The following is an 18,823-nucleotide window of genomic DNA, read 5'->3' as shown; positions in this document are numbered from 1 at the left end:
TTTTAGTATAACAAGCAAGTGTCCATAAACATAATCCTCATCTTCTTTCTATTTATAATTGTAGTTAATATAAATGTACTTCATTACTGAAGAGCAGTCTTCACGGCCATACAATAGCAAACAAATTCTTCAGAAGCATCTTTAATTATTCATTTGGCTGCACTATATTTTATGCTACTTTTCATAAATGTTAATCTTTATTATTGCCCTACCAGGAAAAAAAGAAAGGAGGAAAGAAATACCTGTTATTAAATGACCTATCAGGCTGACATGGATAAATGTTGGTAGCTATTTAATTGTTTCCCATCTGCAGTTTTATACAGTTTCTATCAAACTGAAGGGTAATTTTTTTAGTAGCTGCTTATTTTAAATGTACAAAACCCTTGTGTGTAATTCCATTAGCTGCCCTACAGCATTGCAATCTACAGTTTCCCTGAGGCTGTTGTGAAATATTGATGAAATCCTTGCTTTTGTGGCTTCCTCTGATACACTAAACATTTGTCTGATGTTAGTTGAACTTGAATGGATCTGTTCAGAGTTATATCAGTAGTGACTTCAAAGGCTGTAAGGCTGTTACAATTTTTTTTTACAAACTGAAGTTTCAAAGCCTTACCATGTGGTACTTTAAAAAAACAAAGTTCATATCAAATGAACCAAAGTGTTAGCAATACACTGGTAAGACTCATTACAATTTCAATTTCTATAGATATATATTTTTTTGTGGTTCTGATTGGTAGCTCATGCCATTGAAGGAAATTTATATTGGTACTTAGGGCAACCTAGGATAATGAAAGAGGGAAAACATAATTTGAAACTTGGATTTTAAATGAAGTAATCTATAAATTTACAAAGCCACTCTGCTGTTTTCCACGACAATAAATAGGACAAGAGAAAACAGAAGAAAGGCAAAGGGAGACAAAAGTTTCAGACTTCTGTTTTCATCAGCAAAATGATTTACACTGGTGCAATTAAGATGACTAATGAGGAAAACATATTTGCTGCTACCATATCCCTTGAATTTTTCAGGCTGTGCTCACATTGGAGAGCAGCCTTCGTGCCTGCACCAGGAGCTGAGTGGAGCTCACAGTGACGGTCTGGGGATGTGTGGCTGTCTGACACCTGCCCCAAACTTCACCTGCTGAGGCCAGGATGGGAGTTTGGTGTGACGGAGGGCAGCTGAGGTGCTGGGGCAAGGGGGAGGTTGAGCTCTTTGCAGTCACAACGTTCTTTAGGAGCATTTTAACTGGAAATACAATCTGGAGATCACCAAACACCATCAGCTGGTTGTAACAATGGCATTGTCAGTTCCAGGAGTTTGTGGAAAATAGCAAGTATTTTTAACGAGAGGCACAGAGCCCTCGTGTGAGGAACTGGGATTGTTGGCTCCAAGCATGGTGGGGTTGGAACTGACTGAATCCAGAGCATGGCAAGGACGGCTGGAGCTGCTTTTTATTCAATAACTGCCAATGCAAACAACGCTATCCTTAAGGAAAATGATTCAAGAAAATCTCCATGGTAATTCCATCCCTCCTCTGCACTGTCAGCTCAACAGCTCACATCAGCTCACCTCTCTTTTTGCCTATGTTGGTTTTTTTCCTGTTTTGTTATTGGGTTTGAGTTCATGGGTCACTCACAAGCAGCTCCCTGCACATGTGCTCCAGCCACGGATCATTTGGCTCATAACTGTGCAGGATGAAGTGCAAAGGACATAATCTGTTCTCTCTCTGCTGCTAAGGGCCCCACTGAAACTCAGGGGTATTTTGCCTTCTTAACCAGTAGGAAATTGGATATTTAATAGAAAACTTTATAATACAAGTCTAATTAAAGTACAACAAAATGAAAGCCCCAAATTGCTTCATTTCAGCATCGTATATAAATAATAGTTATGGCTTCATGGAATTGCCTTTGTGTGGTAGAATTCAGTCAGTGTGGAAGCCACTCTTTTCCTTCCAGAAGCTGCTCCTGTCCTCCTGCATTGGATGGTGGTGGGTGTTCCCTCTCCTATCCTGCAAGAGGCAGGAATTCATGCCTTGGTATCAGCTGCTGGAGCTACTTGAAAAATAAATTCCTAGGAAAAAAAGGGGCAAAGGAATATTGGGAAAAATCCCTCCTTTAAGGTACCAAATTGTTTTGAACACAAAATTCATCACCATGATGGTGATCCACACTGAGCCACTGCAAACGGAGTGTGGGTGTGATGGTAAAGAGCAACAGCAGCAAAAGGTGCAAAAAATGCCCCATTATCCAAAATAATGAACTGGCCTCCCAGCAAAGAGGAAACTGAGCATCTTCAGCCTGCTCTGAGGACATCCAAATCTCCCTCAGACTGCATCTGGCTTTGGAACTACAACTCAATACCAGGACTTTTTGTCCCTTCCATCCATCATTCAGGACCAGGTTCTCTCTGTGCCAGATTCAGGAACCTTTCCCTGTGTTCTCCTTCCATCTTGGGGAACTTAACAGGAAGTTATTTCTGCGGTACAGAAATTCTGAACATAGCTTTAAAAACTCTGAAATTGACAAATTTCATATTTTGAGAGTTCTTTCCATGGAACTCAATTGCTTTTCCAGAGTGCTCTATTGGTTTTAATCCTATTAAATTCCAAAATGTCTTTAATAAAGAGTTATGCAATGGAGTAGGGAACTATTTTTCCCTCACCTGCCAGTTTCTCTCTTCAGCTGATTTTCAAACTGGGAGGAAAGTGTAGCTCTGCACTCCTACAAAGAGCCAGGTTAAGATTTGTCTGTGGGTGCTTAATGCAGTTCGACATCTTGGAGAAGGAGGAATGAGAAGTGGTCATTATCCATTACCTGCTTGGAATCTTTCAGAGAAAGAAACAGCTTCTGCCAAACACAAAAAGATGTTTGAGCTGAAGCCAGACAAGGAGGAAACAAGATCACCTTCTAGCACTGTGAGATTGCTTTTCTGATGATGTTGTTTCAAGGAAAACTGGAGTATGTATGGCTGAAGAAGTGCAGGTGGTGCCATGGGTTTTACATGGATTAGCAGAGTTGTTCTGGACAATGATTCACTGTCCTTTCTCTTGGCAAAAGAAAAATTTTCCAGTCTTGGAAAGAAACATATATATATATATATATACACATATACATTAATAGATGTTTCTTTACATGGAAAAAGAGCAAATTTGAGTGAAAATAGTATCTGCTGGTGGAAAAGTCAACAGTCAGAACGAACACTTTTGAAAAACAGCTGTATTGACACTCCACAATTCCAGGCCAGGAGTGATGGATAACGTGGTGCCAGTCCCAGGTTAGTCAGGGGATGAGGCCTGGTGTCAGTGCTGGATTCATCCCCACTGGAGCCTGGCTTGGGAAAGCTCACAGCTCCAAGGTGCATGGGGGTGGTTTTAGACCCAGTTTTTGCAGGTGTATTAACTGGACCTGGTTTATTTTAGCTCCTCTGTGGAAGTATTCCAGAAATAGCTAAGAAAATGTCCTCTTCAAAGAATAAAGGACCAGCTGTTTATTGCAGCTCTCATCCTAGAGAAGCAGGTTTCTGAGGTTACCATGAATCCTATCACAAAGACACAGAGGGAAATTAAGAAACCAAATAATTTAGAATTGTATTTGTGATTATTATCCCTATAATAACGTTATCCTTACTGATGTTGTGATTTTGACATACCTTGTCTTGAGATCAATCAGCACTAAACCAGTACTTCCATTTAGGAAGCCAAAAATTGCTTCCATTCAATGCTTTGAAGCTCCTGAGTTTTGTCAGTTCTTAAGGATAGTGGAATTTGAGTCTCCCACTTCTTCAGACTGCACTTTTCCCATCTTACATCTGCCTGGGCCAGTTTAATTTTGGTGGGGGAAATTCTCATCTAGGAAAGGGAGGAAGCATTCATCCAATTACTGAGCTTGGATTTCTTTCATGTTATTTTTTTCCCTGTAACACAGTTACACATGAGGATCTCAGAGGTTGGGAATGTCAGAATAAGCCTGGGGGAGAACTGGTGGGAAGAGAACAGGTCACTCAACAATTTATTACATGGACATCAGTGTGACGTGCAAAATTTATGCAACTTATTACAGACTGCATTTAAAGCATGTGGGTGTACAGATATAAGACACTCTTTACTTCTAAAATAAATAATGCAAAGTCCACTTAAATTAATGTTATTTCTGTTAACCAGCTACAACCCTTCATGTCCGATGAAATCTTACTAAAAAGCCCTGTTGGAAGAACACGAGCATCTCTTGTAGCCAAGGTTGTCTTGTAGAACTGGTCTCCACTGTCCTTAAAATGCCCACAGCAATTTAAATCATTTACATAAACAGAAATGCTTTTACAAGGAGGATACTGAAATGTGTTTTTAAAGCTGCCCAAACCCCTAAACCATTAAAACAGATGTGACTGATGGTTTTGTGAAATTTTGATGGTGCTTTCTGGTAAATTAGGATCACAGAATCACAGAATCCAGTGCCACCCCTGCCACAGGCAGGGACACACCTCCCACTGTCCCAGGGTACTTCAAACCCTGTCCAACCTGGCCTTGGACACTTCCAGGGCAGCCACAGCTTCTCTGGGCACCCTGTGCCAGGGCCTCACCACCCTCACAGGGAACAATTTCTTCCATGTGTCTAATCTAAACCTCCTCTCTGTCAGTTTGAAGCCATTCCCCGTTGTCTGTCACTACAGTTCCTGATGAAGTCCCTCCCTGGCTTCCTTGTGAACCCTCTGAAGACACTGGAACTTGTTACTTCTACCACTTACACGAGACTGTGGCAGTATCTTACACAGACACCAAAAAAAAAGAGGATTCCTCAGCACAAGTTACTCTTCTGTAAAGGTTATAGTAAACATGTCAATGCCTAATTAAGCAGCAAATTTTATCCGTATTGTGGGGGATGTGCAGCTGTCTGGTACTTCTGCTTTTTCTAGGGAAGGACAAAGGATCTTGTGAGGCATAAGCTACTGTATGTACCTTCCAAAGGAAAAACTTACCTTCTGGTGAAAAATGGGTTAATATTGTTCAAAGAATTGGTGCTGGAATGGAGAATCCAATTTTCAGCAACCCAAAGCTCTGGGAATGCTCTTTGTTTTGTGTTTTGTCTGATCCCTTCATTGGATCCCCTCCTTGTTTCTGTTGTGCTCAGTGTGGTGTGCCTGGCACTGGGACATGTCCTGGAGAGGGGCCGTGTGTCACAGGGTCACTGCTCCTCACCTGGGGACCTTCTGGCACCTCCATGTCCCTGCCTTCTCCTTGGTCCCCCAAAAAACACACAGCAAAGGGAAAGTGGTATCTGGTTATTAGGGAAAAGTTTAAGCAGGAGAAAAAACTGTTGAGGTCTAAGTGCTCTTTGCTGCTGCTCCAGTCTGATCACCTGTTAATGTTTGCTGTGACCCAGCACAATCCTAATGGGATTATTTTTGAGTATTTAGCACTTAACATTTAATATTTAGCTTCTTTGCTGAAAGCATCTGCTGAAGAGCACAGTGTTCCTCCTACTGTGTGGTTATTATTTTATCAGGCTAAAGTGATGTGCAGGTCATTCGTTCAGAGCCACTGCTGTGTCTTTGCCTCTGGTTGCGACACCTTCTGCTACCATCCCTGCAGTAAGCCAAGTCCAGCTCTAAGCCAAGCCCAGCTCTAAGCCTGTGTGGCCAGTGCAGGTCCTAAATCCATGGGAAGGATGTGGTAAAGGTGACACATGGATTTCTTAGCTCCCATCACACAGAGAGCCATCATTTCCCTTTTCTTGTGCTGCAGCTTCATGCAGGGAACAGTTCCTCTGGTTCTGGTTCAGCTCTTTGGCCTGATGGCAAACATGTGTGGGAAGGGGTGAGATCATGCAAATGGATTGGAAAATTGAAGGCTTTGTCCAGATGGTCATCAGAAAGGTAGAACACTTTCCTCTGGATTTGCTAGAAGGATATCACTGGCTCAGAAGTACCAAATTTAAGTGAGCCAGGTTGTTCAAGAGCCATAAAGTGACTTTCAGATAATGGGAAGGAATTGGATTCTAAATAAATATACTCTTCCAGAATCAAGTTCATCTTTGTAATTAAATAATTAATTTGCCAAAGAAAATCCTTCTGGATTTGTTCTACTTTTCCAGTTTTACAATTAGCTTCAGTCTACCTCTGTCAAATCTGTAACTTCCAGGGGTTCTTGCCCTGAAATTTATGGATTTGTTTTTACTGAAGAACAATTTGCTTTTATGGTACACAGTACATTACTTCTATAAACAAGAGCTTCATTTATGCCTATTAATGCTTTCAGATGTTGTATTTTGACGTATAAATTATTTGTGTACATCCTAAAGTGCATTTTAGGTGATGAAGTGGCAAAAGGTCACTGTACCTAGATGATGCTCTGAACCAGGAAGATTATGGCACTTACTTTTCTTCTCTTCCTTGCAAATTCCACCCTTTCTCTTGCTGATGCCAAAAACAATTTCATAGAATTGAAGCTTTTAGTATAAACTTTAAATTCTTACATACGAATTTTCCAACTGTCCCATTACAGGACAGTTAGAATTATACTCCCATGACAGGAAAATTATTAACTTGGGATCTCTGGCAGTTATAAAGAATTATGATCATCTGCCAACAAAATGCAGCAACCTTCACAAAAAAAGAGACATTATTTGGCTTTTTTTTCACTTCCAGAACTAACAGAGAATATAGTTATAGATTAAAGCAAAATCTAGTAAAGAAAATACACAGTGAAACTAGAAAACTGGAACTGTAGCATTCTCCTTTAACGGGTTGTTTCATATATTGACATTACATTTCAGGTTATGTCCAAGAGGAAGATTTAAAGGAAGAGGAAGACATAAAGGAGGAGGAAGAAGATGACGATGACAGCAACTCAACTGCTCAGCTGCAGGGCAGCAATGACACTGGCACGGATGAGGAGCACGAAGTGGGTCCTGAGCAGAAAGGGAACTTCAGTTTCCAGAATTCCCCTGTCAGTCACATATCCAACCAGGATGCAGAGAACGAATCACTACTGAGTGACAGTAGTGACCATGTGGCAGATATCAAAAACATCTGCTCCAGGGAGCCCCAGGACCCCAAAAGCAGCACCCACCCCAAAGCCCAGAGCGAAACACACGATTGCATGGATAAAATGACAGCAGTCTATGCCAACATCCTGTCAGACTCTTACTGGACAGGCTTGGGGCTGGGTTTCAAGTTGTCCAACTCTGAAAAGAGGAGTTGTGACAACAGGAATGGAGGGAACAAAGCTGATTTCGATTGGCACCAAGACGCGCTGTCCAAAAGCTTGCAGCAGAATTTACCTTCCAGGCCTGTCTCCAAGCCCAACCTGTTCAGCTCGGTGCAGCTCTACAGGCAGAGCAGCAAAATGTGCGGGACTGTGTTCACGGGCGCCAGCCGGTTCCGCTGCCGGCAGTGCAGCGCTGCCTACGACACCTTGGTAGAACTCACGGTCCACATGAACGAGACAGGGCACTACCAGGATGACAACCACAAAAAGGACAAGCACAGACCTACCAGCTACTCCAAGCCCCGGAAAAGGGCCTTCCAGGACATGGACAAGGAAGATGCACAAAAAGTTCTGAAGTGTATGTTCTGTGGTGACTCTTTTGATTCCCTTCAAGATCTGAGTGTTCATATGATAAAAACAAAACATTACCAAAAAGTGCCTTTGAAGGAGCCAGTACCAACCATTTCTTCAAAAATGGTCACTCCAGCCAAGAAACGTGTGTTTGATGTGAACAGGCCTTGCTCCCCTGACTCCACGACGGGGTCCTTCTCCGACACCTTCTCTCCTCAGAAGAACACGAACCTGCAGCTCTCCTCCAACAACCGCTACGGGTACCAGAATGGGGCCAGCTACACCTGGCAGTTCGAGGCCTGCAAATCCCAGATTTTGAAGTGCATGGAATGTGGAAGCTCCCATGATACCCTGCAGCAGCTCACGACCCACATGATGGTCACTGGCCATTTCTTGAAAGTCACAAGTTCAGCTTCAAAGAAAGGAAAGCAACTTGTTCTGGATCCTTTAGCTGTGGAGAAAATGCAGTCGCTGTCTGAAGCACCAGCCAATGACAGCCCCATTTCAAAGTCAACCAGTAAATCATCTGCAGAATGCATTGGTCCTGCTTCTGAACTTACAAAAGAAAGCAAAAAAGATAAAGCTGATGATGCAAACAAAGATGAGAAAGCAGTGAAAACTGAGGAGTACGAAGACACTCTTCAGAAACCCCTGGACCCCACAATGAAATACCAGTACCTCCGAGAAGAAGATTTAGAAGATGGTTCAAAGGGTGGTGGGGACATTTTAAAGTCCTTGGAGAACACTGTCACAACAGCCATCAATAAAGCTCAGAACGGAGCTCCCAGCTGGAGTGCGTATCCCAGCATCCACGCAGCTTACCAGCTCTCCGAGGGAGCCAAGCCGTCCTTGCCTGTGGGATCCCAGGTGCTCCAAATCAGGCCAACCATGACCAATAAACTGAGGCCCATAGCGCCCAAGTGGAAGGTGATGCCTCTGGTCCCTATCTCAGCAAATATGAGCCAGTGCACTCAAGTGAAGAAGGAGGCTGAGGACAAGGAGGAGGTACAAAAGGACTATGCTAAGGAAGGTGTCCAGGCTGAGCCGGCCTTGCTAAGCCAGAGTGAGAGGGAACCTCTCCTCAAAGCTGAAGCCTCTGTGGAGCCAAAAAAGTCAGAACCGTGTCCCTTGAAAGAAGAAGACAAAATTAAAGAGGACAGTGGAAAAGAAAAGCCAGTCCTCAAGGAGCCACCAGCAGCTTCTCTCAGTAATGGTTGTGCTGCTGCCAACCATTCCTCAGAGCTGCCCTGTGTGAACCCCCTGAGCGCTCTGCAGTCGGTCCTGAACAATCACCTGGGCAAAGCCACTGAGCCCTTACAGCCTCAGTCCAACTGCAGCCCCAGCTCTAGCACAATCTCCATGTTCCACAAACCCAATCTAAATATGATGGAGAAGCCAGTTTTATCTCCTGCTCCAACCCCACCAAAGCCTGCAAGTGTTTCCAGGCACTATTTGTTTGAAAACAATGATCAGCCTATTGACCTGACCAAATCCAAAGGCAAGAAAGCTGAGTCAGCTCAAGCACAATCTTGTACTTCTCCACCTCAAAAGCATGCTCTGTCTGACATCGCCGACATGGTCAAAGTTCTTCCCAAAGCTACCACACCAAAACCTGCTGCATCCTCAAGGATCCCGTCCATGAAGTTGGAAATAGATGTCCGACGCTTCGAGGATGTCTCCACGGAAGTCTCCACTCTGCATAAAAGGAAGGGCAGACAGTCAAACTGGAACCCTCAGCATCTGCTCATTTTGCAAGCTCAGTTTGCTTCCAGCCTCTTCCAGACATCTGAAGGTAAATATTTATTATCAGATCTAGGCCCACAAGAGCGTATGCAGATTTCCAAATTCACTGGACTGTCGATGACCACCATCAGCCACTGGTTGGCAAATGTCAAGTATCAACTTAGGAAAACCGGAGGAACAAAGTTTTTGAAAAACATGGACAAAGGACATCCAGTCTTTTATTGCAGCGACTGTGCATCTCAGTTCCGAACCCCCTCTACTTACATTAGCCACTTAGAATCCCACCTAGGTTTCCAAATGAAAGACATGAACAGGCTGGCTGTGGAGCAGCAAACCAAGGTAGAGCAAGAAATCTCCAGAGTTTCAGTTCAAAGATCTCCTGAAACAATAGCTGGAGAAGAGGACACAGACTCTAAGTTCAAATGTAAGTTGTGCTGTCGGACATTTGCGAGCAAACATGCAGTAAAACTTCATCTAAGCAAAACACACAGCAAGTCACCAGAACACCATTCACAGTTTGTAGCAGAAGTGGATGAAGAATAACTCTTAAGGTATGCATGCTCTATAGTGAGTTTTCATTTCAGCATTTCCAGGAGGCTCCGTCAGGCTCCGTGCTTTGGTAAAAGTAGGAAAACAGTATAAAATGCATCGTGTATGCTGCACCGCTCCTCCCTCGCATGTACACATCCATTTTATAACGTTTTCAGGAAGAGAATTTGGTCAATGCAAATCCACACAGCCCTAGAGAGAAATGTTGCTGCTTAGTATTTGCAAAATAGCTGTTTGCCCATTTCTCTTTTGCTCCTAAGAATAAATCATTTCACATCCAGTGCACTTCCGTGTGGAATGCAAGAACTAAGTGCTACTCTTTGCAGTGAGAATGGAAAAAGCAGATAAAGAGCGCTGAAACCCAAAAGGTTATTACCTCTTTCAGTGCTAGCACACCAATAAATCTAATTTGGATGGGGAAAAAGAAGACAATTCAAAAGTCAAATTAGCAAAATCTCAATTATTCGAAGTTTCTCATAATCTCAAACACAGCCTCAAGAATCTACAAATAACTGAAAAATTCCTATCTAGAAGTTCAGTTATTCTTCTGTTGATATTTGGATGTTCAGTTTTGTAAAATATTTTAATATTTTACACTTACTTAAACACTTGCTACTGTGAGTGGCCTTTTTTGTCACATCATTTTAACCTCTCTCTCCATCATTCCTTTTTTAATCTTTAAGATGTTTGATTATATTTTGCTTTGTGTTGGTGGAAGTAAATCCATAAACATCACTGACTTCAGTGCAAATTCTCATATAACCTGGGGGAGTTAATGCTTAATTGAGATTTTTTACAAGCTTAATATTTCCAAGACCTGTTAGTAGGATACTGCTACATTAGTGTTGCTATTTTTTTTTGCTGCAAGATACACCAGTTGCCACAACCAATGTTTATAACATGTAATGTAATATTCAGATGCCACACCATTTTTGCATTTTTAATTTTACTTGATTCACAAACTTGAATATTCTTGATTTAAATAAATATGCAGAACATCAACTAAAAGTCCAAATAGAAGTTTTTTGTTCTAACCAGTTTTTTTCCAGGAGGGCTCTGTTTAGCTGTTCCCAGCAATTCCTCCAGCAGACTCAGGCTCTGCTTGTGTTTGCAGAACAATCACGTGCAGATCCAGGTTTTCTCCAACGTGTTCATTACTTCAATAACAGTCAGAAAACGAATTTGCCACATGGTGAAAATGAAAGATGTGCTGTGAGTTGTCACTGATGCCACCTGGCTTTGTGGCCATCCTCTGGCTGATGGAGGGGACAGGGGCTCAACCCCCGTTTGGGGGAAGATTTCCCATTTGTTTGCTGCAAATATTCATGAAGCTTTAGGAAACACTTTCTGTGGCCAGAGCCGGCACGAGGGCTGTGTGTCACTTAAGCTCCGTTAAAAAGGCTACTTTTGAATAATTTAAACCACTAATCAAGGGGTTACTTTGGGCTGGGTAATGTAAGCTATTGCCATGGAGTACAACGCCAGCGTTCAAGTGCAGTAAGATTTAAGTTTTGCATGCATCTTGTTCGTGCTGTCTGCACTGGAGGAGATTTATGCTTCCTGCATATTTTAGCCAGCAAAATTCCATCTCACTCGAAAGGAGTTTGTTTTCTAAATAGGGCTAATGCCCTAAAGTATCTATTTGGGCATTTTAACCCAACATTAGAATGTTGCTTGTTTTCCTGGGCATTCCAAATCATCATTGCTGAGAGACTGGATAGGAATAAACATCCCATACTTTGTTTCCTTCCCCACCAGTTGATGATTATTAAGACTCTGCCATTCATAGTTTTCACACAAGAGATATCAGAGCAAACCAATAATTTGGGGACTATCAAACAAAAGCTATCTGCCAGATATATTAATACAACAGTTATTTTGGCACATTCATGGCTTAATGCGTGACAAATGTTTCAGATTTGGTCTTAAAAGCACCGTGTTATTACTCAGAGGCAAACCAAACACCCACCTTTATAAACACGTTACTACTGCTGAGGATTGGAGGAACAAACACAAAGGGGGAGAAAAAAATCTCCAAGGGAAAAAAAAAAAAAGTGGTTTCTGCATTGTAATAACCTGCACAGAGACATATTATTCAGGTGATGTGTAACTACATAAATAAGGGACTGTCCTTCCTGCCTCTGGATCCCGAGAAATTGCTGTCCTCGTAATACTCATCCATTTCTAATTTATATCAAGATGCAGGTTGTATCTTACCTTTGAAAAAATATATTTAAATTGCAATGGCAGAGTGATAGCACTGTTATCTGGAGCTATAATTTCAGTTGGTATGCATGATAGCACAAATTGTCTGAAATGATGGGGTATTTGGGATGGCATTGTAAAGATTTTATTACAGTTTCGGAGCCGAAAGCCTCCCGAAGTTCTGACGAGGTTGGGAGTGGGGAGGCCAGACTTTATTCATACGGATTCTTCACAAATCTGCAAGGAGACTAAATCAAATAACAGGGATTTTCAGACTTTACTTACTCTTACCATGTTATTTTTTAGATCCAGTATACATCTGAATAATAACAGAGGGAGCACAGTATTTAGAAATGAGAAATATAAAGCTGAGATCCCTAAAACACACACATGCATTTGTGTTTCCTTCTTGAAGACAAAATTGTAGTGAAATAGGCAAAAAAATAGAGAATATAGATTGAAATAAATGGAAATAAAACAGTGGAAAGAGTACTTGAAGTAAAGAAATACATAAAGTACTTTATATTTCAGTGGCATTTACCAGTAGAGGTTATATTGTCAAATGTTAGCTATCATTAAAAATATAAATGAATAATCTGGGTTAGTATTGTAGAAAAATGTGTTATGGGTATGGATTTATTTTTAAGACCTCTGTGAGGCTGTTTATAAGAAATTTGCCATAAATTCTTCTTAAATGTAAAGGTATATATATCTCTTTTATATTCATCTTTGGTGTTTTCCTGAATTCTTCTAAATGATATGGGTTTAGTAATATAAAGTAAGATTATGTGTAATATACAACAATCAGACATCTCTATTCTCTTTCATTTAACCCACTTCAAATTTGTTTTTATTGCTGTTCTTCATAGAAAACCCATGAACACTAGGAAACATGGCTTTAATTAGAAGTAATTTGCATGTTGACTTCCACCTTGAAGAACATTTGTTCATTTCTTCAACCGAATTAGAATTTTTAGGTTGTTCTGAGGAAAAAGGCAGGGCAGAATTGTATTTGTCACTTCAGAGGCAGGTGAGATTGGCTCGGAGCTGGTCACTGGCTGAGGCTCTCTGTGGCCTTAGCTACAACTTTTGATAGAAATAAGTCTCAATAAAGTCAAATTAACCAGCCTGATTGGGGGGATTTCTGTTTCAAAAGACCCCGATAAGCGAACAGGCAGCTACCTGAGATGAACTAATTTGAAAGTAAGGCTGCTGCAAAACAAAACAAAAAAAATGAGTCATAATGATAAACAGTTTTTCTCTCTGTTTCCTCCTTTGTCTTTTTTTAACCATCAAGTTTAAAGCTTCTGCGGCGCTTTTTTTCTACTTTATAGGAGACAACTGACATTCTGTGGTAAATGGAAGAAAGAGCAGAGCAGAACTGAAAATTCTCTAATGCACTGACACTAACTTGCCCTCTATTGTTGAAAATGAGCAGGCAATCATGATTGTTCATCAAATGGCTCCTAATGCAGTTAAAGCATTCAGCTATAATTTCTCCTTGCATTTATAATTACTGTCATAGACTGCACACCTCAGTGAGCAGATTAAAGCTATAAACTATTTAGCCGTAGCTTTAAGATGAGGAACTTGATTTGTCTGGCAGCAGTTATTTGTTAGAGAGCTTGACACTTCACATAAAAATGACTCAACTTGATGAAGAACAATGCAGTTTAAGCAATGCAGTGATTTTAAATCAGTCATTATACCACGCCCTGTAAGAATTGCAAAGCAATTTGTTAAATGATATATAGGACACGTAGATAACTGTATGTGTTAAGTATACCAAAATAGAAGATTTTTTTCTTCTCTGGATTTTATTTTCTCATCCCTCTGAAGCAGTAGGAGCTGCTCTGATCACATTCCACTGTTAGCCAATATGGCTGTTTCATGGTCAAGGACAATTTTGTGAATCAGTGGTCCAAAATTCTATTTTAGAGAATTTAGTTTGCTCTTCAACTTTCATTTCTTCTTAGCAACAAATATTAGAAGCTGAGAGACCCTTTCAGGAGAATCAGACATGCTGGGATCTAGCTGCTTGCAGTAGTGTCACCACAATTTTGTGAGCAGAATTTACCAGCAAAACCAAGGGTTCTGCTCCCCATGTCATCAGCCAGAAAAAGAGGGTTCATCCCATGGACGTGTTGACTTTCCATTCAAATGGGACTTTCCAGACAATGTCTTTTTGGATAAAGGATGGTTTCTCAATGGGAAGAGAAAATCTGTGGGGAAGTTCCATTTTAAAATAAATTTTTGTTGGGATAAACAAAGAAGAAGAGGAGAGAGAGGTAGGAAAAGAAACAGGTTGGCCTTTTTGCTGAAGCAAAATCCTGCTGAAGTAAGGTACTACCTCCAACCCATCACTCCTCCCTCAAAATAATCCTGTTCTAGTGAAGCCTCAGTTCCCCTAATCCTTTGAAATTTATCACTGTTTCCCTGAAGTGGTAGATCCAGATTTTTTTTTTTTTTAACTGAACATTTTTAAATCTTCAAAATTTTCCTGGATAACATTTTTTCAGTCTAGCCATCAAGGACAATCTTGGTCCTTGTAAATCCAATAATAGTGTGTTCTTGGCTTCCCTGAGAGCAGGGTCAGGCCAGATGATCCATCAGAGTGTGGCAGCGCTGATGTATCCATGCAGATTTCCTGGATTTTAGGAATACTACGTGTTGCTATTAAGATCAGTATTATTTAACATTGCATTTGAGCTTCCAACCCGCTGGGTCAGCCCACATTGTTCCTGGGCTCTGTGCAAACACATTGCATGTGGCAGTTCCGAGGCAGGAGCTCCTCTGCTCACAAAGAAACAGCAACTTTCGACCAGATTTTAACTGACCTTGAACAGTACCAGCCTCCTCCAGCATTCACTATTCATAAGGACATCAAAATCTTGCCTTCTCCTTGCTGTGCCTGATATTATTAAATGCTACAGCCTTCATAATCTATAGCAGAACATTTTTACCTGGTGAGATTTCAAAGGAAGGGTACCTGAGTCTTATTTATACATTTTACACCTCAGCAATCAAATCACAAAGATCAATAACAAAAAGAAAAGGCATGATCAGTATCCAGCCCTCCAAAGCACCTTTCAATAAAAATAATGTAATTTAGCAGGATGATCACTCAGTGCAAATATGATGGAGCACAGACGGAAAATGAGGAAAATTATAGATATGGCTTCATGGGAGGAGGAAAGGAGGAAGAGATTTTTCACTATTTATTGGGATAATGAACAGATAATTCATGATTATTAAGCTGTAGTCTTCAGGCCTCATTCTGCTGTCTCTTCCCATCCCCTCAGTTTGGAGCTGGGTGTGTTTGTGCATCAGGCAGGGTCTGTTGAGAGGAGGGATCAGGCCTTTGTGCTGGGTCCTGCAGAAATCCAAGCAGGATTTGCACCAGGGCAGCTCCAGCCCAGGACTCTCCCTGCCAGCGGGGGAATGGGGTGGGACAAACACCCAGTACAGAGCTCACAGCTTAAACAGGACTGTGGATTTTCTCCAAGAGCATGTCACCCTCCCCGGGGTGTCCAGCCAGGATAACATTAAAACACAACACCAGGCAGCAAAATCCCAGTGCTGAGGGAGCCAAGGGGGCTGATCCTCATCCTGCTGTCCCCCTGTGCCTGGAGAATCGCGTTTTCCCAGGAGCACGAGTTGGCTGAGCCCTCAAAGGTGTGAGGGGGCAGGAGAGGTCTCCTGCAAGAGGATCCTGCTCTGGGGAGCAGCACTGGCTCTGTTGGCTCTCATTCCCAATGGATGGACAGCTGGGCTGGCTGTGGGGAGCAGCAGATCCCAGGTATCCAAGAGGAGCACACCCCGGGAATGGCTGCAGTGGAGGGAAGGAGGAACACACAGGGCCAGGAGGGAACTTGTCCATTGTAGCAAATTTACACAATCCCTTTACTAAAAACCAAACAGTTCCTCCTCCCCTCCAAACCCCCTCCCTGCCAGCACTCAGATCTTCTGCCGGGGGTCAGCACATGCAGGAGTGGGGGAGGGAGCTGTGGGGAGCGGAGGAGGTTGTCATGTCTAATGAATACCCTGAATGTATCGAGATATATATTTTTTTCATTTCAGAAAAGGTTCCATTAAGAGGGAGACAGCCCTAACATGTGCTTTGGCCCCTCATCAGATTTATGAGTATTTGCTCTGCTCTTTAATAGGAAACTCTGCAGCAACTGCCACCTTGCCTGCTCTCCCTGAGATACACAGTGGCTTCTCGGGGAAATGCACTTCATTATTAATGTGAATTTGTACGTTTTTATGACACTGCTTGGGGGAAGGGGCAGGCAGAGATTTCCTGGTGATATATGCTCATTTCTAACCATTTATTGTCCCAGACAATCGAAGAACAATGATAAACATTGTTACAGAAGGCGGAGGGTGCCGCAGTGACATTTTTGAAAGGAAAGGAGAGGTGGCTGGAGTGGCTTTGATGTGGTTGCTCCCCTGCTCTCCACCTCTTCCAGCAGCTGTGTCAGACCAAGCACAGCGTGGTCTGTGCAGGGCAGATTCTGCCTCTCCTCACCAGCCCTTCCTCGGGCCAGACAAGACCATTTGCTCAGTGCTGTTCCAGAAGAAGGAGAAGGAATTCCTCCTTTGGGAAGCCTGAGCTGCAGAGGATCCCAGGCCTCAGGGTGAACGGATGTTCTCTGCACTCTGTGCACACAGAAGTGAGTTTGCCCTCTCCTCTGGGAGAACTGTTCAAACTCCAGTGTGAAGCTGCTGTTTTCAGTCATTTAATGAAAACTCACAAACGTTCCCCATTTCTGACCCCCCCAAAGTTTGTACCACGAACCACCCAGGTGACCTGGGGGTATCTACCGCAGCCCATGTCACTGGTGCCCTGGCATGGCTGCCCATCAATATCTCCATGCAGGTCCACCTCCACCTCTCTCTTGCTTCAAACCAAGGGTTGGGAGAACTTTTCTGCTCCATTCCCTTTGCCACTCTTCATTCCACCTCTGTTGTCCATGCTCCAAGCATAGCAGTGGCTACACCACACCAGCTGTTTTAGGGGGCCAGGACAAGCTGCTGGCACTGATCTCCTCTGGAACTGCGTCCTCATGGCTGCCCACGTCCCTTATATCAAAGAGACTGCCATTTCCTCTTTCCCACCTCTTCATCTACACCCCAAGGGACACCACCGAAGATTCCTTCTGGGATATGACAATGCCATGGTCTGTTTCTGCCTGTGTTCATGTCAGGTGAACACGCTGCTCTTCCACCAGAGAAGGGCAAACTCAAAACTTCCTTTGTGCTCGCTCAGCTCAGGATCAGCCTCCAGTGGAGCTCAGCCTGCACTGGCCAGGCACAGACAGGCTGTGGGTGGGCTCCCAGTCCAGTAACTCACTTCCCTCTCTAATTCCATGGAGCCCTGATCTGTTGGCCTGGGTGTTTTTATGGTGCAAGACCCAGGTTTGTCATCCAAGGAAAAAACAATGAGGGAGGTAATTGTGTTTATTTGATCCGTGTTTTTTAAAGCCTTTTCTGCTCTCCCAGGAATTATGTAGTGGCCTCCTGTAAATCACAAATGCACAAAAAATTAACTCTGGGTATTTTTCTGAAGAGATTAAGGTAAAAGTTCCTACATTCATATTTCACGTCTGGAAAAAAATATCAACAAGAGTGATAAGTATAGCCAGCACGAGTGTAAAAGCACACCCTGTCATTTGTTTTCCATGTGCCATATGTTTTCTGAATCCTGCACCTCCCACATACAAATCTCATGCAATAATGTGGGGTGCACACATTACTCAGGATTATTTAGTTGAGCCCTGCCTGTATGGAGGGAATTCACTCCGAGAAAGTCAAGCCACTGTGCTTTGTTTTGCTTTTTTTGCTTATTCTGGATTCACAGAGTAGAAAATTAAAGATCCCACTGTGCCAGGCGTCATGTCATTTGGTTTTAATTTAATTCATCTCTTCAATTCTCCCTGTTTCTCCTTTTCTTTGAGTATCATCAGTAGGTGGTCCAAGCATCAACCAGAAGATTTACTGGCAAGACTAAATGTATGAATGCTATGAACACATTGTTTTCCCGATATGATTTAATGACCTTTTTGGCATTCCCATGGCTGTTGAAATCTTCCATAATAACTCCCTTTGGCAGTCAGAGCTCCTGTTGATCAGGTGAAAGCTGATGCAAATGTCAAATGTCAATAAATTTGTAATCCATAAATGTAATATTTGATGCTGGGGCGAGACCATTAACCAAAGTGCAGCAGGAGGGAGCGAGGAGATGAGCTGCACCTCACTGGGAACAGAAAGCAGGCAGGAGAGGAATGCCACCTCCCAAACCTCTCCACAGCCAAGCTCTTTTCCTTTCCATGCTCCCTGAGCCTTCTGAGTTGCTGAGCTTTGCCAAAAGAGGGGTTTATGGCTTGAGTTTGGCAGAGCAAGTCAGGTGATGCAGGTTCTGTCCCCTGTGCTGCTTTTGCCTCATTGTGTGAGGTTGGGTTTTAACTTCTCTATTTCTAAAGGAGCTCTTGATAGCTCAGAGGTTTCCGAGGCTTCAGAGTTTGATCCTGGAAATGATTCGTTATGCGAGATACTCCAGTAAATTAGCAGGACCACTTACATAACTTAGGTGTTGCAGGAATGAGTCATGACTCATTTATAGTTTTAAGATGCTTGGAAAGGATGAGCCACGTATGAAGCCTGATTTTATACACAATAAAGACATGAGAACAATCACATCATTTCCCAGGAGATTTCCTTAAGGACCCTCCACTTTGACCTTTGGCTCTGAGCAGCTCCAGTTTGTTTCACAT

General features: G+C 42.5%; 1 protein-coding gene across 2 annotated transcripts in view; it reads left to right on the top strand.

Moving 5' to 3' along the window:
• TSHZ2 (teashirt zinc finger homeobox 2) overlaps positions 1-18,823 on the top strand; it is a 214,033-nt gene that overhangs the window by 123,491 nt on the left and 71,719 nt on the right. The window contains exon 2 of one of the 2 annotated variants that reach the window (XM_010396790.4): positions 6,766-9,717. In XM_010396790.4, the coding sequence (XP_010395092.3) occupies positions 6,766-9,717 (2,952 nt within the window). Of the gene's footprint in view, positions 1-6,765; positions 10,845-18,823 lie in introns of those variants that run through there. The other variant, XM_010396788.4, reaches the window with a different exon arrangement.

Source organism: Corvus cornix, chromosome 20 (assembly GCF_000738735.6).
Source record: "Corvus cornix cornix isolate S_Up_H32 chromosome 20, ASM73873v5, whole genome shotgun sequence".
Classification (NCBI taxonomy): domain Eukaryota; kingdom Metazoa; phylum Chordata; class Aves; order Passeriformes; family Corvidae; genus Corvus; species Corvus cornix.
Note: the sequence above shows the minus strand (reverse complement) of the source record. Positions and strands in the feature narration are given on the sequence as shown.